Source organism: Quercus suber, unplaced genomic scaffold, assembly GCF_002906115.3.
Source record: "Quercus suber isolate HL8 unplaced genomic scaffold, Cork oak 2.0 scaffold_95, whole genome shotgun sequence".
NCBI lineage: Eukaryota > Viridiplantae > Streptophyta > Magnoliopsida > Fagales > Fagaceae > Quercus > Quercus suber.
In genome coordinates, this window is record NW_027069560.1 from 1,191,835 (window position 1) to 1,213,305 (window position 21,471).

Here is a 21,471-nt window from a genome sequence, read left to right on the forward strand (position 1 = left end):
TCTGTCTATAGCGTTGACTCGGCCGGGAAATGAGAAAAATACATTATTCCAGAACTTTTTTTTGATGAACATACATTATTCCAGAACGTGTATGTTAGCTGGATCTCTTGTATAAATACATGAGAACTCTAGTGCCTTAGCCACCCAACAAAGCAAAAAATGAAAATCCATCTTCTTGTTCTTGTTTTTCCATCTTCAATTAATAATCATTATGGCTCACCATTATTCTAGCTCAGCAATTCTAGCTGCCATTAGATTCTACCTCTTATTTTCACTTTTTGAGGGAATGGTCTCAGCTCAATTATTGTCCCCCTTTTTCTATGCAAGAACATGCCCTAATGCCCTTACCACCATTAAATCAGCTGTAGACTCTGCCGTGTCAAGTGAGCCACGCATGGGAGCATCCTTGCTCCGTCTTCACTTTCATGACTGCTTTGTTCAAGTCATCTCTCTCTCTCTCTCTTGACTGCTTTAATTTGTTTAAATAAAGTCACATACTTTTTTTTTTTTAAAATATAGGTCTACTATTGACACAATTTTATCATGCATGAATCACAAGTAGTCATGTACTTTTTCTTAAAATTTTTTATTTATAATTTGATAATTGTTTTGGTTTTAGACCCCTTAAAACACAATTGGATTAACCTAGTTAGCAAGCCAAGTTATTACTTAGTCCAAATTTCAGATCTAGGTTAACACAATCATATAATCATATCAATTTAAAGTGTGGAATATAAAGAACACAAAGATATGATGACCTAGGAAAACCAAACCGGTAAAAAACCTAGGGAGGATTTAACCTAGCTATCCTCAAGGTAAAACTGAATCCACTATAAAAGAATCGAAGTTTTACAATAGCGACTTAGACCACTAACATCCTATTGCTACCTCATGTAAAAAACTTACTGACACGACCACGTGTAAGCTCTAAGACCACAGACTCCTTCTTTCTTGGATTTTCCAGCAAGTACAAGCACTCTCACTTGTGTATCTTTAAGCTCTTTAGTGCAACAACTGAATGATCATCAAGCTCTCAATGAAATCTCCTTCTTGATAATCCTAAGCATGTGTGAAGGCAATCACCTCTCAGATGTCATAAGAGATTCACACACACACAAATAGAGTAACCTCTAAAATGTGGCTAGGGTTTGCCTTTTATATCTAGGGCAAAACATAGAACCCTACACGTCATATGAGCTTAGGGTTGAGTTGGAAATTCTGCAGAAAAAACAATCTGCACGACTTTCAATTGATCGAGTATAATTTTTGATCGATCGAGTCAGTTAGAATTGCGCACTCAATTCTGCAGTTAACTTGATTCCAACTTTACATAAAAGACATACTTTAAGTAAATCTAAAACAAGACTAGCTAACAACCTGTTTTGATCATGGTTTGCTAACAATACAAATTAGAGTTCTAATACATTAGTTCCTAAGTACTTAGAACCTAACAATAATTACAATAGGGGAGGGAGAATTTGAATTCTAAATATCTTCATTGAAAACACAAGAATGTGTCAATTGAACAATAAGGCTGTTCACACAACAAGTCACATAATTAGTAGTAAAAAAAATTGAAAAGTATTTTTGTATTTAAACTTAATGATAACCACAATTTTAGAATAAAGTCATGGACAAAATGTTGTTAAGATGCATGCAAAATTATTTTAATCGCTTCTTTTGGCTTAACAATTCAAATTGTAAGGTGTCATGATATCTATGAGATCCTAGATTCAAAACCTTTTGCCAGTACCTTAGGGCCACCTCCAAGTGTTTCTTCCTTGTAATAATCGGGTGTGTGTGGGACGAGGAGACTACACATGCCCAAGGGAATAGTTAGATACTTGAAGAGATTTGGATACCCTTATTTGTTAAAAAAAAAAATGTCTAACAAGCTCTTCACATGCAATAATGTTTTATGAGCCATGTAAAGTCATTTACTTGTTTAACCCAACATAAATTTAAAAGGTTCATGACAACATAAAAGACAATACTAAATTGTGCTAATGGATTATTGAACCCCTTGATTTGTTTAGGTATTATCCCTGCATTTGTGGTGAGAAGTATTACGATAGCTATTACACATTTTATTACATAAATTTTACATATTCTTATGTTAATTTTTAAAATAAAAAAATAATGATTTAAAATTTTATTACTATATGACATCAATCATATTTTTTGTCACTATCATATTTTAGAACTTTTTTTTTATAGTAAAGTTAATAGTAACTTTGACATTTTCCTTATAATAGATATAGAAAATATAGATGGTAGGAATATTTAACATCAGAAAAATAACAAGTTTGAGCAATATTATGTAATAGGGGTGTGATGCATTAGTCCTCTTGGATGACACAACTTTCCTAATAATAATTCACTAATGGGATTTGAGTCATTTGACGTAATAGACACCATCAAATCTCAATTGGAGAATATGTGCCCTGGTGTTGTATCTTGTGCTGACATTGTAACAGTTGTTGCGGTGAGAAAAAGTTCCAAATTCATATGATTTATAAATTTTAATTTAGACCATAATATTAGAACATATATTAAAATCGTGTTCTTTTTCTGTTGAAATTATTTGTTTCAATGACCTTGTTGGCTGCTCCTATTAGGCAGAAGAGACTCTACCATTGCAAATTTAAGCGCTGCTAATTCCGACCTCCCTTCTCCAGCATTGAATCTTAGTGGCCTTATTAGTGCCTTCTCAAACAAGGGTTTCACTGCCCAAGAAATGGTGGCCCTATCAAGTGAGTATTTATTAAAGATATTACATTTTTTCAAGGTACAGTCATGTACAAAAGAAACAAAGTAAATTGATGAAAGTAAACTAATCAACAATATATAATTTAATAAAAGGTCATGTCAATGGATGCTCTTAGGGTAACTGCTAATAAAAAATTGGGAAATGCTAACGAGTGCCCTTAGCGCACTGGTTAATAATTCATTTTAGAAAAATTTTAATGTCACTTTTATAAGAAATGAAAAAAACTGTCAAAATATTAATTACTTTTTTTTTTCATTTCTTATAAAATTTTTCTTTAAATGGATTATTAACCAGTACTCTCAGGGCACTCATTAGCATTTTCCTAAAAATTTTTAGGAAAATTTTTGTCTCACTTTTATGGGAAATTGAAAAAGCTGTCAAAATATTAATTGCTTTTTCTCCTTTCTCATAAAAACATTCCTAAAATGGTTCCCTAACAAATGTCCTTAGGGTATTCGTTAACATTTCCCTTTAAAAGTGAAAAAATAAAAACTTTGTTTTTAAAACTTATTCTGGCTGGTCCTATACTACAAACCTTTCTCCCTGATTCCTACTCAACTTTACAACAAATAAACCATTAGCAAAGCACATAAAAAAGAGTATAGTTGGCAAGCCCAAAAAGGAAAGGTTTTATTTTATTTATTTATTTATTTTTATTTTATTTTATTTAAAAAAACTACTTTGTAAGTTAGTAAATCTCATCTTAACGCAATAGTAAAAAGTTCTTATAAACTTAATATTTAATTAACCCATCAATTATTTGGGGTTTAGGGGGAAAATGATTCGAATGGTGATATTAACAGTATGTTGTAATTATCTCGCTCGAAAAAAAAAAAAAAAAAATTAACCCATCAACGGAGTTTAAAGCCATGTATAAAATGACCCAACATATTATTTTTATAAAATTTGTTTAGGATCTCACACAATAGGCCAAGCAAGTTGCACAATTTTTCGAGACAGGATTTACAATGAAACCAACATAGATTCCTATAAGCAACTTCAATTAAATCAAACTGTCCAAGCGCTGGTGGTGACGGCAATCTTGCCCCTCTAGATGTCACGAGTCCAACATCATTTGACAATGCTTACTTCAAGAATTTGTTGAGCAAAAAGGGTCTCTTGCACTCAGACCAACAACTCTTTAATGGAGGTTCCACAGATTTCCAAGTTGGTGCTTATAGCTCTGATTTGGGAAGCTTTCAAATAGACTTTGCGAACGCAATGGTGATGATGGGGAACCTTAGCCCACTCACAGGCACAAGCGGCCAAATCAGGAAAAATTGCATGAAAGTCAACTAATTTAAGGCACTAATTAATCTACCATTTGTGTGGCTTTTGAGAATAAAGTGTTCCTTCTCGTTGCTATTGTTGTTTGGTGATTTGGTAGATAATATTAAGAACAATAAATCTTGTGATACAAAAGATTTTACAATTTTTTTTTTTTTGGTGGTTGGTACATAATAAAAAGTGATAATGTGGTATTAGTGAAGTTTATGTAAAAATCGTGTTACCTCAATCACAACTTATTAAAAAAAAAAAAACTTATTATCTTAATAAGTTGTGAATAAGTTGTAAAACATGTAGTGAAAAAAAATTTATATCTCTAATATTGCTATATAAAAATAATGGACATTGGTTCAAATATAGTTATTATTATTATTATTTTTTTTTTTTTGCTTTAGTATTAATTTTTTTTGTTTTACAAAAAATATAATAAAAACAAGAAAATTCAACAACTAATATATATGTAGCAAGATAATCTTAAAATAAACAACTTTTCACTATTGAGATGGCAAAGAAACACAATTAAGAGAGAGCAAGCCAAGTTTAACCTTAATTAACAGCAATCCAACGGACAATCCATTAACTCTGCAAACTTTTTATTTTTTATTTTTTAAGAGAAGAACATTAACTCGACTGTCTCGACAACTGATTGAAGTAAATTTCAGATGTACTGAATCCAATATTTAAACAACGTGATCCAATTTCTTCATATGAGTGTTAAAGGGTAAATATAATTCCAAATAAAACCACCAAATAACCGAGTGAGTACCATGGCATGTAAGTTGGCAATATACTTAATTTTAGACTTTTTAAAAAAAAAAAAATTTATTCCTTCTTTTTTAGGGGAAATGGAGAAACCATTGGAAATTTATTGGGTTTGTGGGTCACCATAAAGGCATAAACTCCAAACAACATAGACAAAATTAATTTACGGATGTATTGTGCAGTGGTGGCTTTAGAAAATTTTCTTAAGGTGTTCCTTAAGAAGTATAAATTACACAATCTAATAAAAAGAGAAATTCATATATTGACAATAATAACAATAAAAAAAACATGCAAATACATAAAGTTTACAATTTCCTTCTACGGGTTTTCATATTTTGAAATCGTTGCATAATAGTCTAATTATCAATGCTACAAGCTATATCTCTTTCAATATATACAACTAAGCAATTATTCATCCACTGATCTCCCATTTGATTGTGTAGTTCATTCTTTATATATTTTGTAAGGTTGAATTTAATCAACCATTTAATTGGCTTTATTCCGTGACTAATTTGCTTGTAATTTAGCACTTAGCAACCCTGTATTTAGGTGGGAAAATTGTAAGGGTAGTGTGTGAAAAGATGTGAAGAAAAACTCAAGAGTGTGCAAGAAATACAGAGTCTTGTGGCTAGGGCTCGCGGGGCTCGCGGGTGGATCGTGACTGGCAAGCCGCGAAAGGCAGGTACGTGAGAGGCACACTAGGAAGCTGAAGGGTCGCGCCAGCTGTCATGCTACAGGACAAAAGTTCCAGTCTGGCCAGGCCGTTACGTCGCGACTTGAATTCGCGACTTGGTCAAGCCGCGAGATCAAGTCGCCAACTTGCCCTGTTTGGCAAAAACTGACGTTTTGCATTCACACACACACACAAAACCCATAAAACAAACAACTCCACGTTCTCTCCAAAAAAACAAAAACCACAAACAAATCCAGAACAAGAGCAACAACCTAGAAAAATTCATAATCTGATCTGATCTGAGCTAAATTCATAACCCGATGAACAACAAAAACCCAGAAAATCCTAATCTGATCTGAGCAACAACCCAAAAAAACCCAGCTGCGTCCACATCCTTGACCTTACTCCGACTCCTTCCTCCCCTTTCATAGAACTCGCCTTCTTCGACACCGTCGACGGCGTCTACAACAACTCTCTCCTTATCGCCGCCATAGCCGATGGCTCTCTCAAGATCTACGATCTATCTCTTCCCCCAACCTCCAACCCAATCCGCTCCCTCCAGGAATGCTCTCACAAGGTCCAGTCGCCTCGGCCGCCGCTACTCCTTCATCTCCTCGTTGTGGGATTACTCCACTGCTAACGCCCATTTCCGTTCACTAGNAAATCGTTGCATAATAGTCTAATTATCAATGCTACAAGCTATATCTCTTTCAATATATACAACTAAGCAATTATTCATCCACTGATCTCCCATTTGATTGTGTAGTTCATTCTTTATATATTTTGTAAGGTTGAATTTAATCAACCATTTAATTGGCTTTATTCCGTGACTAATTTGCTTGTAATTTAGCACTTAGCAACCCTGTATTTAGGTGGGAAAATTGTAAGGGTAGTGTGTGAAAAGATGTGAAGAAAAACTCAAGAGTGTGCAAGAAATACAGAGTCTTGTGGCTAGGGCTCGCGGGGCTCGCGGGTGGATCGTGACTGGCAAGCCGCGAAAGGCAGGTACGTGAGAGGCACACTAGGAAGCTGAAGGGTCGCGCCAGCTGTCATACTACAGGACAAAAGTTCCAGTCTGGCCAGGCCGTTACGTCGCGACTTGAATTCGCAACTTGGTCAAGCCGCGAGATCAAGTCACCAACTTGCCCTGTTTGGCAAAAACTGACGTTTTGCATTCCCTTCTCACCCGACTATATATACACCCTTATACCCATCATATTGAGAGAGCTTCCAGAGAGAATTTTGTGAGAGAAAACCCTAGAGAAAACCAAGATTGAGTCATCCCCAATCTTCATCTAAAGAGACTCTACAAATTCCTCTACTCTCTTCCTCTCCATTGTCATACCCTTGAGAGGTTATTTACCAAACCCTTATCTCACCACACCCACGTCTGTGAGAAGGTCCATTTGGTGCTTTGGGAAGCAGTTTGGAAAGGAGGCAATATACATTGGTTGATGCTATGGTCAAGTAGCGAAATCCGGCAAGCTAAAGAAGAAATAGGTTCGGCGTAACCTCGTTGGAGTAAGAAGTTTAGAGGGCTTAGGTACTTGGGTAGATTAGGCTTGGAGGGTCTTCTGCTGTTCATGTATCCAACTACATTCTTTAGTGGATTATTTGACCGCTTGGAGGGCGGCGGAGAGCTTTTACGCCGAGGACTTCAGTTTCCTCTTCGATAACACATCGTGTGTTGTCCGTGTGTTTGCATCTTCCTTTTCTTTATCTTTGCCTTATATTTACTGCTGTGGATGTGTTTATATTTGGCTTAAATTGTTTACCAATTCTGTTATGAGCTTGTTATCATGTTCCGCACATTAATTGTTTGATATAAAGCTTGAATTGGTAATTTTATTATTTGGGGTCTAAACGTTCAAGGGTGTTTCATACCCATTTTGAACTTTCATATTTTATTGTTGAAAAACTTCTTTCTACTGTTGCAGTAGCGATAGGAAGGTCAAAACTAAATTTCACAAGCAAATAGACTAATGGATAAGTGTCTTGCTTCCCTGTCTTCATTAACTTTTCAGCAAGTTCACCAACTTCTTGAAGCTCTAAAAACAAGTCATTGCTGTGCTACGCATATGAAAAATGTAATTTTGAAGTTGAGAGCCAAGTGCCAAAATATTTGTCCCAGAAAAATTAGGTGGATAGAACTTTGCTAGGCGTATTAACTTTTCCTTATCGAAAACCACAAATGAATTACTTGGATTCAAGCAAGCCATACAAAGTAGCAAATCAGTATTCACCTTTTAAAAACGGTTGTTAAGCTTTTGAAGTTGCAAATCTGTGACTGTGTAGAATAACTCAACACAATAATAATATAAATTTGTATTTGGTTGGGTGGTGTGTCGCGGCCTCCCATTAACTACAAGTATTTCATCTATGTTCAAGATAGGAATATCATGTATGGTACAAAATAAAGACACTTCAGTCAATAAAGATATTCATTCATCATCTCTCATCACTTGCAATCGTTGATTAGACACTTTAACAAGATTCATAGCATTTACAATATCCCTTTTTTTTTTTTTTCTTTTCTTTAAGAGAGAGAGAGAGAGAGAGAGAGAGAGAGAGAGAGAGAGAGAGAGAGAGAGAGAGAGAGAGAGAGAGTCTGAAATTGCATTTTGAAGAGAGAGAGAGTCTGAAATTGCATTTTGAAAAGAGAGCTTGAGAGAGTCTGAAGAATCTAATAAGGAATCTGGGGTCTGAAGAATCTCGTTTGATCGTTGATTTCATGTTTTTGTTTTTTTGGAGAGAATGTGGAGTTGTTTGTTTTTATGGGTTTTGTGTGTGTGTGTGTTTGTTTATGAAGAAAATTTCTAGGTCTAGGAAGAACACGAAGAACAACTTCAGTTTTTTATTTTATTTTATTTTATTTTATTTCTTTTTTTATAATTTTTGGGTTTATGATGTCAGGGAAAGAACAATGGGTTACTAAATTTTTGAAAAACACTGACTGGGTTTATTTACTTATTTTTACGTATAAAAAAAAATATTTTTGATAATAAAGGTTTTCAGCTGATATTATGTTTGGTTGCAAACAAAACAATGAGTAGGTTTATGTTCTTGTATGTTCTTACTCAAAATAAAGCTAGATCTCAATTTATATTATTTTTTGTTTTTATTTATGTTTTTTCTTTTTTTTTTTCATTTAGTTAAAATTCATAAATTATTTTTTGTTTTTAAAAAATGATGTGGCATTTTTAAAATGCTAAATAATATATTATATTATTATTTTAATGCTGACGTCAGCATTTAGTGTGCCAGCGAGGCACTCTGTCTACCACCTAGGATTTTGCCGTTAGAGCACTAACGGGAAGGACAAAAATAGATGGCATTTTTCAGAATAGGGACTAAAAACGGTAAAAATAAAATATAGGGACTAAAATGGAATCGTCTGAAAATGTAGGGACTAAAATGTGCTTTTCGCCAAGATAGAATTGACCTCATAATAGATTGAGCTTCAACTTTTTGGTCAAAAAGGCCATATTCTTCAGTAATCTCAAGTACATCAACAATAGCAGAGAACATCAAAATCAAGTTGAGAATAGTCCCATAATATGATCTCCAACATGTATCACTAGGACGTTTAACATTTGCCTCTTGATTCAAACCTTGCCCACTTCTACGTACACCCTTCTCTAATTCTTCTTTAATTTTGGCAAATTGTGCATCTTGAAGAGCATCTCGTCTCTTACAAGAGCCTCCACAACAGTTATTAAATTACTAACCACAAAAAAAATTAAGCAATGTTAATGTGATTTTTAGCAATGGCAATAAGAGTCAATTGAAGTTGACGAGTAAAACAATGGACATAAAATGCTGACTTATTCTCTTTAAAAATTAAAGTTTTCAGACCATTGATATCACCTTGCATATTACTAGCTCCGTCATAACCTTGCCCATGTAATTTTGATAAACTTAAATTATGTTCACAAAGTAAACATTCAATAGCATATTTGAGTGACAAAGTGATGGTATTTGTTACATGTACAATACCAACAAAACGGTCTATAAAAATTCCTTTTTTGTTCACATATCGAAGAATGAGGGCCATTTGCTCTTTCACTGAGCTATCACTTGAATTATCAACTAATATTGAAAAGAACCCATTGTTAAGATCCTTGATGATGGCTTTGGATGTTTCATGTGTAATTGCATTCACAATGTCTTTTTGAATTTCATGTTGGGTAATTGCAATTTTTTAGAGCTTTTTGCAACACTTCATTGATAGATTCATTGTGATCTGCCGAAAATTGTAGAAGCTCAAGGAAATTTCCTTTATCACTTGAACCTTGAGATTCATCGTGACCACAAAAAGCTAACCCCCGGCATAAAAGGAATCTTATGTAATCAACTATTGCATTTAATTGAACTCGAAATTCAATTTTATCTTGATTTGATTGCTTAACCAAAACACTTTGAATGTGTTACTTTTCCTTCATTAAATCTTCACTCTTCTTGACAGCTTGGTTATGAGCAATATTAACTCGTCTAACATGGGATGATAACTTCTCTTTCTGATTCTAAAGTTTGAATCCCTTCATTACAAAAGTCTCTCCTTCTCCTTGCTTACGAACATCTTGCCCAAATAGGTAGAAATATAAACAAAATACTGCATTCTTGTTTATACTATATTCCTACCAGTTTCTAAGAGTAAAACATAAAACCCTACACGTCAAATGGGCTTGGGCTAAGTTGGAAATTTTGCAGAAAAAATAATCTGCACGACTTTCGATCGGTCAAGTCTAATTCTCGATCGATCGAGCCAGATAGAATTGCAAAATAAATTCTGCAGTAACTTGATTCCAACTTTACTTAAAAAGCATATATTTTAAGCAAGTCTAAACATGACTAAAACGTTTTGATCATGATTTGCCAACATTACAAAATGAAGTTTTAATATATTAGTTTCTAATTCTTAGAACCTAACACATTTGATCTCAATCCAGGATGTATCAAATCATCACATAGTAAAACTTTTTGCCATGAAGTTGAATAATATTCTTCTTCGTGGTGGAAGAATCTAAAGAACAATGAACTCATGAAGGTGAAAGTCGAACTATTACTTGGGAAAAGACGGGGAAATAGCCTAAAAAAGAGTTTTTCCTGTACAATTACTGATGAGATATACTTTCCTTAGGTTCCACATTTTCAAGCAAAAAGATCCCAAACCCAACCCCAACCCCCACTTCGAGGTTTGTGTGGACAAATGAAACTCTTCCTCTTAAGTTAGTATAAATGAGTAGATATCATTTTTTTTTTTTTAAATGAAATATTCTATTAGGGAAGTAACCGTGTGAAAGAGTGTATACTTTTCTATTGCATTTATTAGAACTTCAAGAGAAAGTGTCATTTTTTGAAATATTAGGAGAGTGAATGTCATTCCATGAAACTTCTGGAGTAATCTAAAAAAACAACAAAAACAAAAAACAAACAGAAAAAAACAATAGACATAGTTATAGCAAGAATCTATCAATACTCAATATTATGTTATACTACCCCAAAAAAAAAAAAAAATTGTTCCATGTTCTCTTAGCTATATCAATACCCAATCATACAGTTAAAATCCACTTATATTTTTAAAAAATTGTTCTTATAATTGAAATTAGAGAATCAATTGGGGGAAAATTGTAAATGAAATTATGTATACATTTTTCAATCCTAAAATTCAAGCATTTTTTAGAATAATGTTTCTCTCTAAACTAGATTGCAAAGAACTCTTCAAACTCTTCAAACTCATCATATATCTTTTTATTGGATGTTGATTATGAAAATCTAATCATTAGATTGCATGTTTTTTATGCTCTTAACATGTTTGTAAAATTGTTTTTAAATTAGATGTTATTTACTATTTGATCAATAAATTTATTTTTTATGCATAATTTTAGATCATAAAAACTTGAAATTTAAACATTTGATTAATGTCATAGCAATTATCTTTGATTTTTTAGAAATTTGTGTAAGCACGAAGGATTTAATAAGAATATGCAATCCAATTATTAGATTTTCAAAATTCACATCCAATAAAAACATATATGAGAAGTTTGAAGGATTTCCCTCCCTAATTTGAGAGAAACCTTTTTTTTTATAATCTGCTGCCCTTGGTGCGTTAAGGACCTAGAGGAATTAGTAGTCTATGGACAGCATGATTAAGGGCTTAGAGGAATTAGTAGTTTGCGGACGGCATGGCAAGTGTTGTGGACGGCATGGCAACACTTGAAAATTGTTGACACCTTCATATGGAATCACCATTTGAACTTAGAAAACGTTAACTACAAAAAATTCATTTCTTTATTTATTTTAGTGTAAATGATTGGGTAGCATACCAGAGGAATTAGTAGTCTATGGACGGCATGATTAAGGGCTTAGAGGAATTAGTAGTTTGTGGACGGCATGGCAATACTTGAAGATTGTTGACACCTTCATATGGAATCACCACTTGAACTTAGAAAACGTTAACTACAAAAAATTCATTTCTTTATTCATTTCTTAAGAGGCCAAATATAACTTTTAAGACCTAAACTCTTAACTCTAATTACATAATTATATGTTTTTTGAAATATGGGTCTGCCTACGCATACAAAGTAAGATGAATAATATTACATACACAAGCTCATCTCTAAACATCAAGATATTAATGAACTGCATGGCTATTTTGTTTTTGGTAAAACATGATAGGGCAATAGGCTTCATGATAAGGTTTGGTTATTATTTGATTATTATATGGGTAAAACGTGTCTTGTTAAAACAAGATTTTGTTTTGTTTTTGTTTTTTTGTTTTTTGGGAAGAGTGTTAAAACAAGTTGATTCATTTATAGATAAACTCCAAATATAATCTATTTTGAGTTGAACGTGTCTAACTCCTTTCCATGTGCATGGAATAATTATATTGCACACTGCGCAACACACATTTGAATCATTTTACAACATAGAAAAATAAAACTTTGAATATGGTCTCTACATGGAATGCTAGCAAACAAGTCTACCACTATAAAAGCAAAGCGTGTGGGGTACGGCCGTAGGTGGCCGTGGAAAATCTCACTCCGGCCGTAAAAAATTAATTAAAAAAAAAAACTATATATTCCTCACGAGACGTATTAACTAAAAATAGACAAGAGCCATTTTTTTTAGAGAAGGACAAAAATAATAAGAAAATGTGTAAAAGTTATAAGAGTGGTGTGAATTAGTCTATTTTCAAAGAGAAATGATATGTTTATAACATTTTTATAACATTTTTACAATAAATTCTAAGTGGCAGGTTGTTACTGGTTGTTATTGTTGGGGCAAAAAAATAATTTTAATGTTAGTTTCAAATTTGAACCAATAACAACTAACCATCTGTAATTTGTTGTAAAATTATTGTAGACTTAGCATCTCTTATTTCCAAAAAGAGTCTTATAATTCAGCCAGTTATTAAATTACCAAAAAAAAAAAAAGTGGGGGGGAATTAAGGCCTAATACTTTTATTAACAAAAGACGAAACATGACTAGATCACGGTATTTTTTTATTCCGTTTTCAGTATCTGTTTGGATCACTTTTTGATTCTTTTCAACAGCAGAATATATACTAGTCTTCCAAAGTTATACATTTATAATGGGTTCAATGAATCCCAGACCTTTTATTTTATTTTATTTTATTTTATTTATTTATTTTTATAAGGAAGATAAATAAGCAAACTGAGTATAAATTCTACGTAATAGAAAACTAAGGATAATATATGCTTGGATGTAATTAGTTTGTATTTTGTAGCATTGACAGCTACCGAAGCCTTTGCCAGCCATATCCAACAAAGCTCATTTAGTGTATGTTTGGATAATGATGAAATGATTTTGTAAGTTGCATCTAGTATTTTTGTGTGGGTCTCGTGCACTGTTCACGAGACCTGTAAGTAAGGATTTTAATAAAATCAACTTTAAAACTGAGTTTCATAGTACTATTTACATATTTAAAAATTATTTTGTTACAGTGTTTTTATTTTTCAATTTTTAGTAATATGCGGTATCCAATGACACTCTTAGTTTTAATTGGTTTTGGAGAGTAATTATACTTTCATAAACATAAACATTTAGTTTTTCTTTTATTGTTTTTATTATGGGTATCAAATTTGAAGTTTTTTATTTTTATTTTTTGGTTGACTTTTTCCCCTATTGGAACACAACTTTTGTATAAACAATCACTTTTCGTTGGTCTAAAGTTTTGACTAAATTACTATTGGATATTTTGAATCTTCCGGAAAAAACTCTAATGAAATTGACCATTCAATTATTGTCTAGTAATTAAATAACGATAACTTTACACACACGCATGAGCTTAAATAAACAAGAAGATCTTAATCTACTATCCTAATTGAATTCCATTTTGAAATGGATCCAATTCATATTCCGAATTATATGTTATAAATCTAAATGTATATTGAATATTAGATTATTTAAAATTTTATATAAAATAATGCTTTATACATTATTAGATTCAAGAAATTAAAACAAAAAAATCTTAAAATGTGAAAGGATATTATCCATTTCAAATGAAATGGAGAGGGTTGTATTCTCTTGGCTCCACTTACTTAAAAAATGCAATAAAAATGTTTATAGTATAAATTATACACATATTTATTGCAATATTTTTTTTATAAAATAAAATATTATTTTTCATTCCAAAGGTTTGACTCGGTGCGCATAAAAAGGCCACGCAGGGAGATCTGCTCTTGTATAAAACTATAAATACACAAGAACTCTACTGCATTAACCACAAAACAAGCGAGAAAGCCTTATTCTTTATCTGCTTCTTTATATCATATCATTATCATGGCTCGCTATTACTCTATCCCATCAAATCTCACTACAATTAAGTTCTGCCTGTTATTCCCACTTCTTGTGGGGATGGTCTCTGCTCAGTTGTCCTCTGATTTCTATGCAACATCATGCCCTAATGCCCTTTCCACCATTAAATCGGCTGTAGAGTCTGCAGTGTCAAGTGAGGCACGTATGGGAGCATCCCTGCTGCGCCTTCACTTTCATGACTGCTTTGTAAATGCAAGTCATCTCTAACTTTCTTCTTCTTTTTTCTGCAATATCAATCTACAAATGTTTGCATGTTTTGTGTGTGTATAGTGGGTGTGTGTTTCTAAAAGTAGCATTAGGAATACAATATATTTGACAACTTTTTTGCTAGTGACTTGTTATGAAAAGGGCAATATTACTTTCATGATTTATCATAGAGATCACTTTTATTATACACCAATCACAATAAATTATTAAAAAAAATTTAAGAAAATTTTATATCACTAAATTTATTTCTATATTAATTCATGTAAAAGTCATGTCATAGTAATATATAGATTATAGTGTATTATAACCATCCAAATCAGGGATTTGGCAATATTAGTATAATGACCTGTTTGTGAGGATACTGAGGTTCAACCGTTCAAGTACAAAGTGAATCTTGTGTACATAGATTGATGATTGAAGTGGATTGGCATAGCTTACCCAGCAATAAGTTATAAGGTCATTTGAACCCATGCTAAAGTCATTTACAGGCCCATAATATAGTTTCATGAGAACGTAAAGTCTAAATTCCATGCAAATTGGAAAGTGTCTCTAGTTGATTATACAAGAAACTATAGTATATTGTGTTAATGGATCGTTGAACTTTCATTTTGAATAACATTTTGTAACAGGGATGTGATGCATCCGTACTATTGGATGATACAACAACTGGCCAAGGAGAGAAAAATGCTACTCCAAATGCTTCTCTAAGGGGTTTTGAAGTGATAGACACTATCAAATCTAAGTTGGAGAATTTGTGCCCCGGTGTTGTGTCTTGTGCTGATATTTTAGCCGTTGTTGCAAGAGATTCAGTTGTTGCTGTAAGAAAGAGCTCAATCTTTTATATTACTTATTAATTTTAACCATAAGTTTATTTCCATGAGTTTATTTGGTTTTAAAAAATAAACCGGATAAAGTACAATGTTACATTAAAAAAAATGCCAAGTTTTAAAAAAATTGTACATAAATCAAATAAACTTCATAATTAAAATGAAGATAAGTTGTGGCAATAGGTCAAAGCTATATTGACTTCATTATTAAAACCTTGTTCTTTCGATGTCATTTGCATCATATTGTTGGTTTTAATTCAGCTAAGTGCACCTATTTGGAGTTGGCCTGTTGATTTGGGCAGAAGAGACTCCATCACTGCAAGTTCTGCTGCCGTTAATTCCAACATCCCTAGTCCAACCTTAGATCTTAGTGGCCTTATCAACGCCTTCTCATACAAAGGTTTCACTGCCAAAGAGATGGTGGCTTTGTCAGGTATGTTAAATTCTTAGTAACTCTAATTATATCCTGCTAGTGGTGTTTAAAATCTCGTATAATAGGTTCCAATTAACTCGATTAGTTAAGTCTCAAGCATTCAACTTTTCATGCTTTATATGGAAGAAAAAAAAAAAATAAACATGTGACAAAATATAATTGATAAAGAACAAAGTTAAGTGTGAAACATAGGTTTTTATCTTGTCATCAATTAAGAAATCTATGGTTAAATTAATCCTAAAAATATAAAATAAGAAACCAATTAATTTCTTGAGCCGATGGTAATCAAATAATAACGGATGCTATACATTTCAAATTATATCGTCAGTTAAAAGAAGCCTGGTATGAAATGACACCCACTATAATTTGTTCAGGATCTCACACAATTGGCCAAGCAACTTGCGGAAACTTTCGAACCAGGATTTACAATGAAACCAACATAGATTCCTCATACGCAACTTCGTTGAAATCAAACTGTCCAAGCACTGGCGGTGACTCCAATCTTGCCCCTCTAGATGTAACTAGTCCAACATCCTTTGACACTGCTTACTATACGAATTTGATAAACAAAAAGGGTCTCTTGCACTCGGATCAGCAACTCTTTAGCGGAGGTTCCACTGATTCCATAGTTACCAATTATAGCAACAACGTGGGAGCCCTCATAACAGACTTTGCCAACGCAATGGTGAAGATGGGAAGACTGAGTCCACTCACAGGCACAAGCGGCCAAATAAGGAAAAATTGCAGGAAAGCCAACTGAGTAATTGAGGCACTAGAGTATGCATTGTTCTTCACTTTTTTTTTTTAGTTGAAAAAAATAAAGACATTATTGCTCGTTTGAATTAGTTTTCTATTGTCAATTTTGAGCACAAGTTCAGAGAAATATTGGCATATGTATGACACGAATTTTCCATCATGCATTGTATATATTCCCGGATCTTGGCTCAAGTGGAGTGATTAATTATATTGCAGTATTAAATTTATATGTTGTGTTGACGGGTGGCATTCATATCATATATATATATATATATATTATTTATAATAATTTGATGGTTGGATCTTTGTTGTGAACACTAAGATGCGCCACACTAAGATGTGCTAGCATTTCATTGTCTCTCCTCTAGAGTTAAAGAGAACTTTCTCCCCTTTTGTTGTTTGTTTGATTTTTTATATATGGACATTAGTGTAGTTATGTTTTAGTGTTACTATGCTTGACTAAACATACTTTGTGGTAATGTTGCTATGGTAATTAGGATCTAAGCATGATAATGCTTGGATGTTCTTCTCTTATTCAGAAAATAATCATATGCTAGATCTTAAATTGTCCTCAATGTCATGCAAAACTATGTTTGTTCTTGCCAATCCTTCAATTCATTTATTTTACATTAGCTGTGTGTGTATAAAATGGAGAGGATTGTATTCAGGGGCAGAGTCACGTTAAGCATAGGTTGAGAGGGGGGGGGGGGACATAGCCCCGCCAAATCTATATACATCTAAAAGTTGAAACGTAGCATTTATTGTTACTGTACTTCAGTTAAGCTGCATCAGCATTCACGCCATTATCTTTTTTCTTTCTAATTTTCCTATAATTTTTTTTAACGTTTACTTATTTTTATTAATAATTACACTTTTTCCAACCTTTCTCATTCTCATACTTTTTCATCTCCCTACTACTCTTAACCTTAATATCATTATTCATCTTTCCCTTCATCTTCCTTTATTTTGTCTCTTTATATTCACACCATCTTACTATAAATTTGTCATTCTCTCTTCCATTCTTTGCATAGTTTTCCCTCACAAAATGTTCTCTCTCTCTCTCTCTCTCTCAATATATTTTTTTCCTGCGTCTCTATTTTAAGTTGATAAATTTTTTGTGTTCGTTATAACTCTACTTTGGGTTGATGCGATTTAATTTTATGTTTTAAGTTTTTTTGTACTCTTTGATTGTTAAATGTTATCTTATTGCGTTATAAAAAAATTAAAGATAATATATATGAATATAATATATATTATTCTATTACATAACATGATTTAGGTAATTTGGTGTTTATTATTATTATTATTTTTACATTTTTTTTTCTTTTCATCTTATTTTATTCAATATTTAAACTCACCTACATCCTCCATATAATTCAATTATTTATATATATATATTTTAAATTAAACATATAATATTTTATTTAAATTCAAATAAATAAAATTGTACTCATTTTCTTAATATTTACACTTTCTCCAACCTTTCTCATTCCCTTTACATTTTCATCTCTCCACTACCTTCTATCTTAATATCACTCTTCATCTTTTCCTTTATCTTCCTTATTATTGTACTCATTTTTTTTCTTCTTATTATCATCATTTTATTATAATTTTGACATTCTATCTTCCATTATATGCATAATTTTTCCTCACAAAAATTTTATTTCTCTCTCTCTCTCTCTCTCTCTCTTTCTCTCTCAATTTTTTGGTGGATTTTTTTTTCCACTTTGATTGATAAATTTTATTATATTGCATTATAAAGAATTAAAGACAATATGTAAGAATGTAATATAATTATATTACATTGCATTATTTGGATAATTTGGTATTTATTTAGAGATAATTAATTTGGTGTTTATTGTTATATATTTTATTTTTAATTTTTTTTCTCATATTATTTTATTCAACATATTGCATTATAAAAAATGATAAAACTAATTAGCTACTATCATTATGGAGTAGTAGTCTATGGTTTTACATATATAAAAAAATGAAATATATAGAGTTTATATTTATATATGTAAACATTCACATTAGGTAAATAATATATATATATATATAAAGGTTTAAGAAAAAGTATATGTATGGTTTTTATTAACTTAAAAGATAATGAAAATCCAACTGTTAACAAATAATAATTAAAACAACTAGTTGCAAACCCAAGCGATGCACGAGATTGTTTTAAATCAAATGTTAACATGTTCAGGTTTAAACACTTCTCAAATTTCAATTATTGAAAGCTAAATTGGCGCTAATATAAGATGAAATATGTAATATTATGAAGTAATATTATAAATGAGATAAATACAAACATTATGAAATAATATATTACAATAATCATAATGTGCTCTTACATTTGGTTTAATAAGTATTACAAAAGAACCAGTAAATAGAATAAATATACAATTTTGCTTACATCTTCAAGCTTTATCCAATGCTTCTCAAGAATATATTTCCTCCCTTTCTTAGGCTCTTCTCTTTTCTCAACTTCTTCAAGCTACTTAATTTTTTGCCAAATTAGTATCAAGTATAACACCAAATTATACCAATTCATCAAAGATTTACAATGTAAAACCAAACAGTCTTAATGTCAATAAATTTCATAATAACCCCACTCCAACTATTGAATTATTAAAAAAGTTCAACATTTCTATAATCTTCATGAAAATAAGTATTCCATTGGTTTTCATCATGAAATTCAGAAATAAATAAAAAAATAGATTATTCACACACAAAAAAAACTTCAGTATATCCAAGTTATAAATAAAATACCAGTACGAATTGTGCTAAGGTGGAAAATGGTACTATCTTTTGCCATATATAAATACAACATGACCTAAGACCTCAAAAGCTTATGTGAAACATGTTTAAATTGTACTATATGGTTTTATTCAAACATTAAGAATACAAAAGCCAAAAATCTAGATATTTATGGCATTTGTTTCAAGTTTATGCCAAACCAAAACTAAAGGCATGCCTGAGTGCAGTTCACAAAGGCTTTGTGGCTTGGTAGTGTTGTCAAAATTTGTGCAGTCTTCCAAACAAAAAAACAATCCAAAACGGAAAAAAAAAAAATTTTGTGTGGTCTTCCAAACTAAAAAACAACCCTAAATAAATAAAGATGCAGATGATATGTAAAAAGATTGATATTTCATAATGAAAATTAAAAGGGTGTGAGTTAAAAGGGAAAAAACCTTGGGGGAGAATATAGTGATAGAGCACCCCGGCAAAACTATAGAGGAAATGTATTTATAATCAAAACTATAGAGAAATAAACAATTAAAAAAAAAAAAAAAAAACAATCACAATCACATGTTCAACTAAACAAAGGCTAGGCTTGAGACATTGTAGTTCATGATGTTGTGGTTGGAATGACAAAGACTACAAACAAAGACTTAAAGCAAGAACTGGGTCTTTTAAAGGGAAAGGAAAGGTCTAGAAACCATAAAAGGTGTAGGTTCTAGGGTTTAGAAAGAAGAAAATTGTGGAATAAAATCTTACCTTGGGTTATATATCCTACCTTTATTTTTTAGAAATGACAAAAACTGAGTTAAACTAAATAGTGTTATTATTATTTTTATTATTATTATTATTAATCAAAAGTAATAGAATTTTATTGAAAATATTCCAAGTGTATAGGTTCCTTAACTCCTTGGCATGATTAGCCAAAGCATTGTCTAATTTATTAAACATTGTGGGATATAAATTTAACTAAAACAACAACTAAAACACAAACCCAAAAATTAATCATTCATATTCCAGATCCCATCAAGTTTCCTATCATGGGCTAACCACAATTCAAAGAACACCAACTAAGAAGCCCTGCAACCATAAATTCATTGACACAACTTTGATAAGTATAGTTTACAGCTTTTGTTATGTTAGAGAATGAATAGAGCATCAAGCATAATTGTAATCGACCGATCAACAATTTAATCAACACAAATTAAGTTTGACTCCATGACATCTAAATTGTAATCAAATAGCACTAAGAAAGGAATTGGTCTAAGTCTCAAAACACTAACTAAATTTGAGAAAATATTATATAATAAAGAATTGAATACAAAACATTACCTTATGCAACATCAATGATAGAAGCAAATTGAGAGTGGTGATGGATTTGGCTGAGACTAGAGAGAGAGGATAGGGTCTGAGTTTGAGGCTTGAGAAAATAAAAGAGAAACAAATGAAACAAATTAGAGAGAGATTATAGGCACTGGTTAGCTACATCCTCTGATATTGAGGTGAAATTTCAAACATGATACAATACCTCTTTTAGGCATTTGCAATCCAAAATGAGGGGTGCAAAAGTCAATAATCATATAATGTATTAAGTTTGAAAGGATGATGTATTGTATCTATCATCTAATCCAGTGTTTTCAAAACAGATAATACATAATCACACCTACAGTTTTCAGAACTAACTTCCCAAAAAGACCCATCAAAATTCGCCATGATCATAGTTCCTCTAACAACACTATATCCTTAAATTTCACAACTTTTGATACCCATTACTCACAGCCAATTCCAACATTGAATTGGCAAAATACTTCTACAATATCAAAGTAAAATATCCATTTTTTTTCCCAACAAAGCAAGTCTCTTTCTTTTACAAAAAAGAAATGTAATGGAATAGAGCATTACCAGTGGGCTTTCCACCAATCTCAACATCAAAATAAACTTTATGGGTCAATGTGAAACAAATGTATGAGCCAAAGATGGTAAATTTGTTAAATAATTTAAATGGAGGAATTTAAAAAATCAAAGAAAAACAACCATTGGTACCCTACCTAAAATAACCCTAACTAAAAAAAAGCAAAGGCTTTACAAATCAATGTCAAGCATCTGTTCTTCCTAAATCAAAACCAATTAGACCACAATACCGAAACCTAAATCATATTTCCAAATAAAAAAA

At 31.8% G+C, this 21,471-nt stretch overlaps 1 protein-coding gene and 1 pseudogene across 1 annotated transcript; both read left to right on the top strand.

Moving 5' to 3' along the window:
* Positions 1–211: 211 nt before the first annotated feature.
* LOC112025838 (cationic peroxidase 1-like) lies at positions 212–4,069 on the top strand (annotated as a pseudogene).
* A 10,177-nt stretch (positions 4,070–14,246) lies between these two features.
* On the top strand, positions 14,247–16,779 carry LOC112034155 (cationic peroxidase 1). The gene is made up of 4 exons (XM_024066945.2): positions 14,247–14,525; positions 15,170–15,358; positions 15,629–15,800; positions 16,175–16,779. The coding sequence occupies exons 1-4, from the start codon at positions 14,298–14,300 to the stop codon at positions 16,558–16,560; spliced, it is 975 nt and encodes a 324-aa protein (XP_023922713.1). The 5' UTR covers positions 14,247–14,297; the 3' UTR covers positions 16,561–16,779.
* The last annotated feature ends 4,692 nt before the right edge of the window (positions 16,780–21,471 follow it).

Excerpts from the sequence above, each read along its gene's own strand:
- LOC112034155 (XM_024066945.2), top strand. The coding sequence starts at position 14,298 with ATGGCTCGCTATTACTCTATCCCATCAAATCTCACTACAATTAAGTTC. Across the intron at positions 14,526-15,169 it reads TTCATGACTGCTTTGTAAAT|GGATGTGATGCATCCGTACT; the intron begins GCAAGTCATCTC and ends ATTTTGTAACAG. Across the intron at positions 15,359-15,628 it reads CAAGAGATTCAGTTGTTGCT|CTAAGTGCACCTATTTGGAG; the intron begins GTAAGAAAGAGC and ends GTTTTAATTCAG.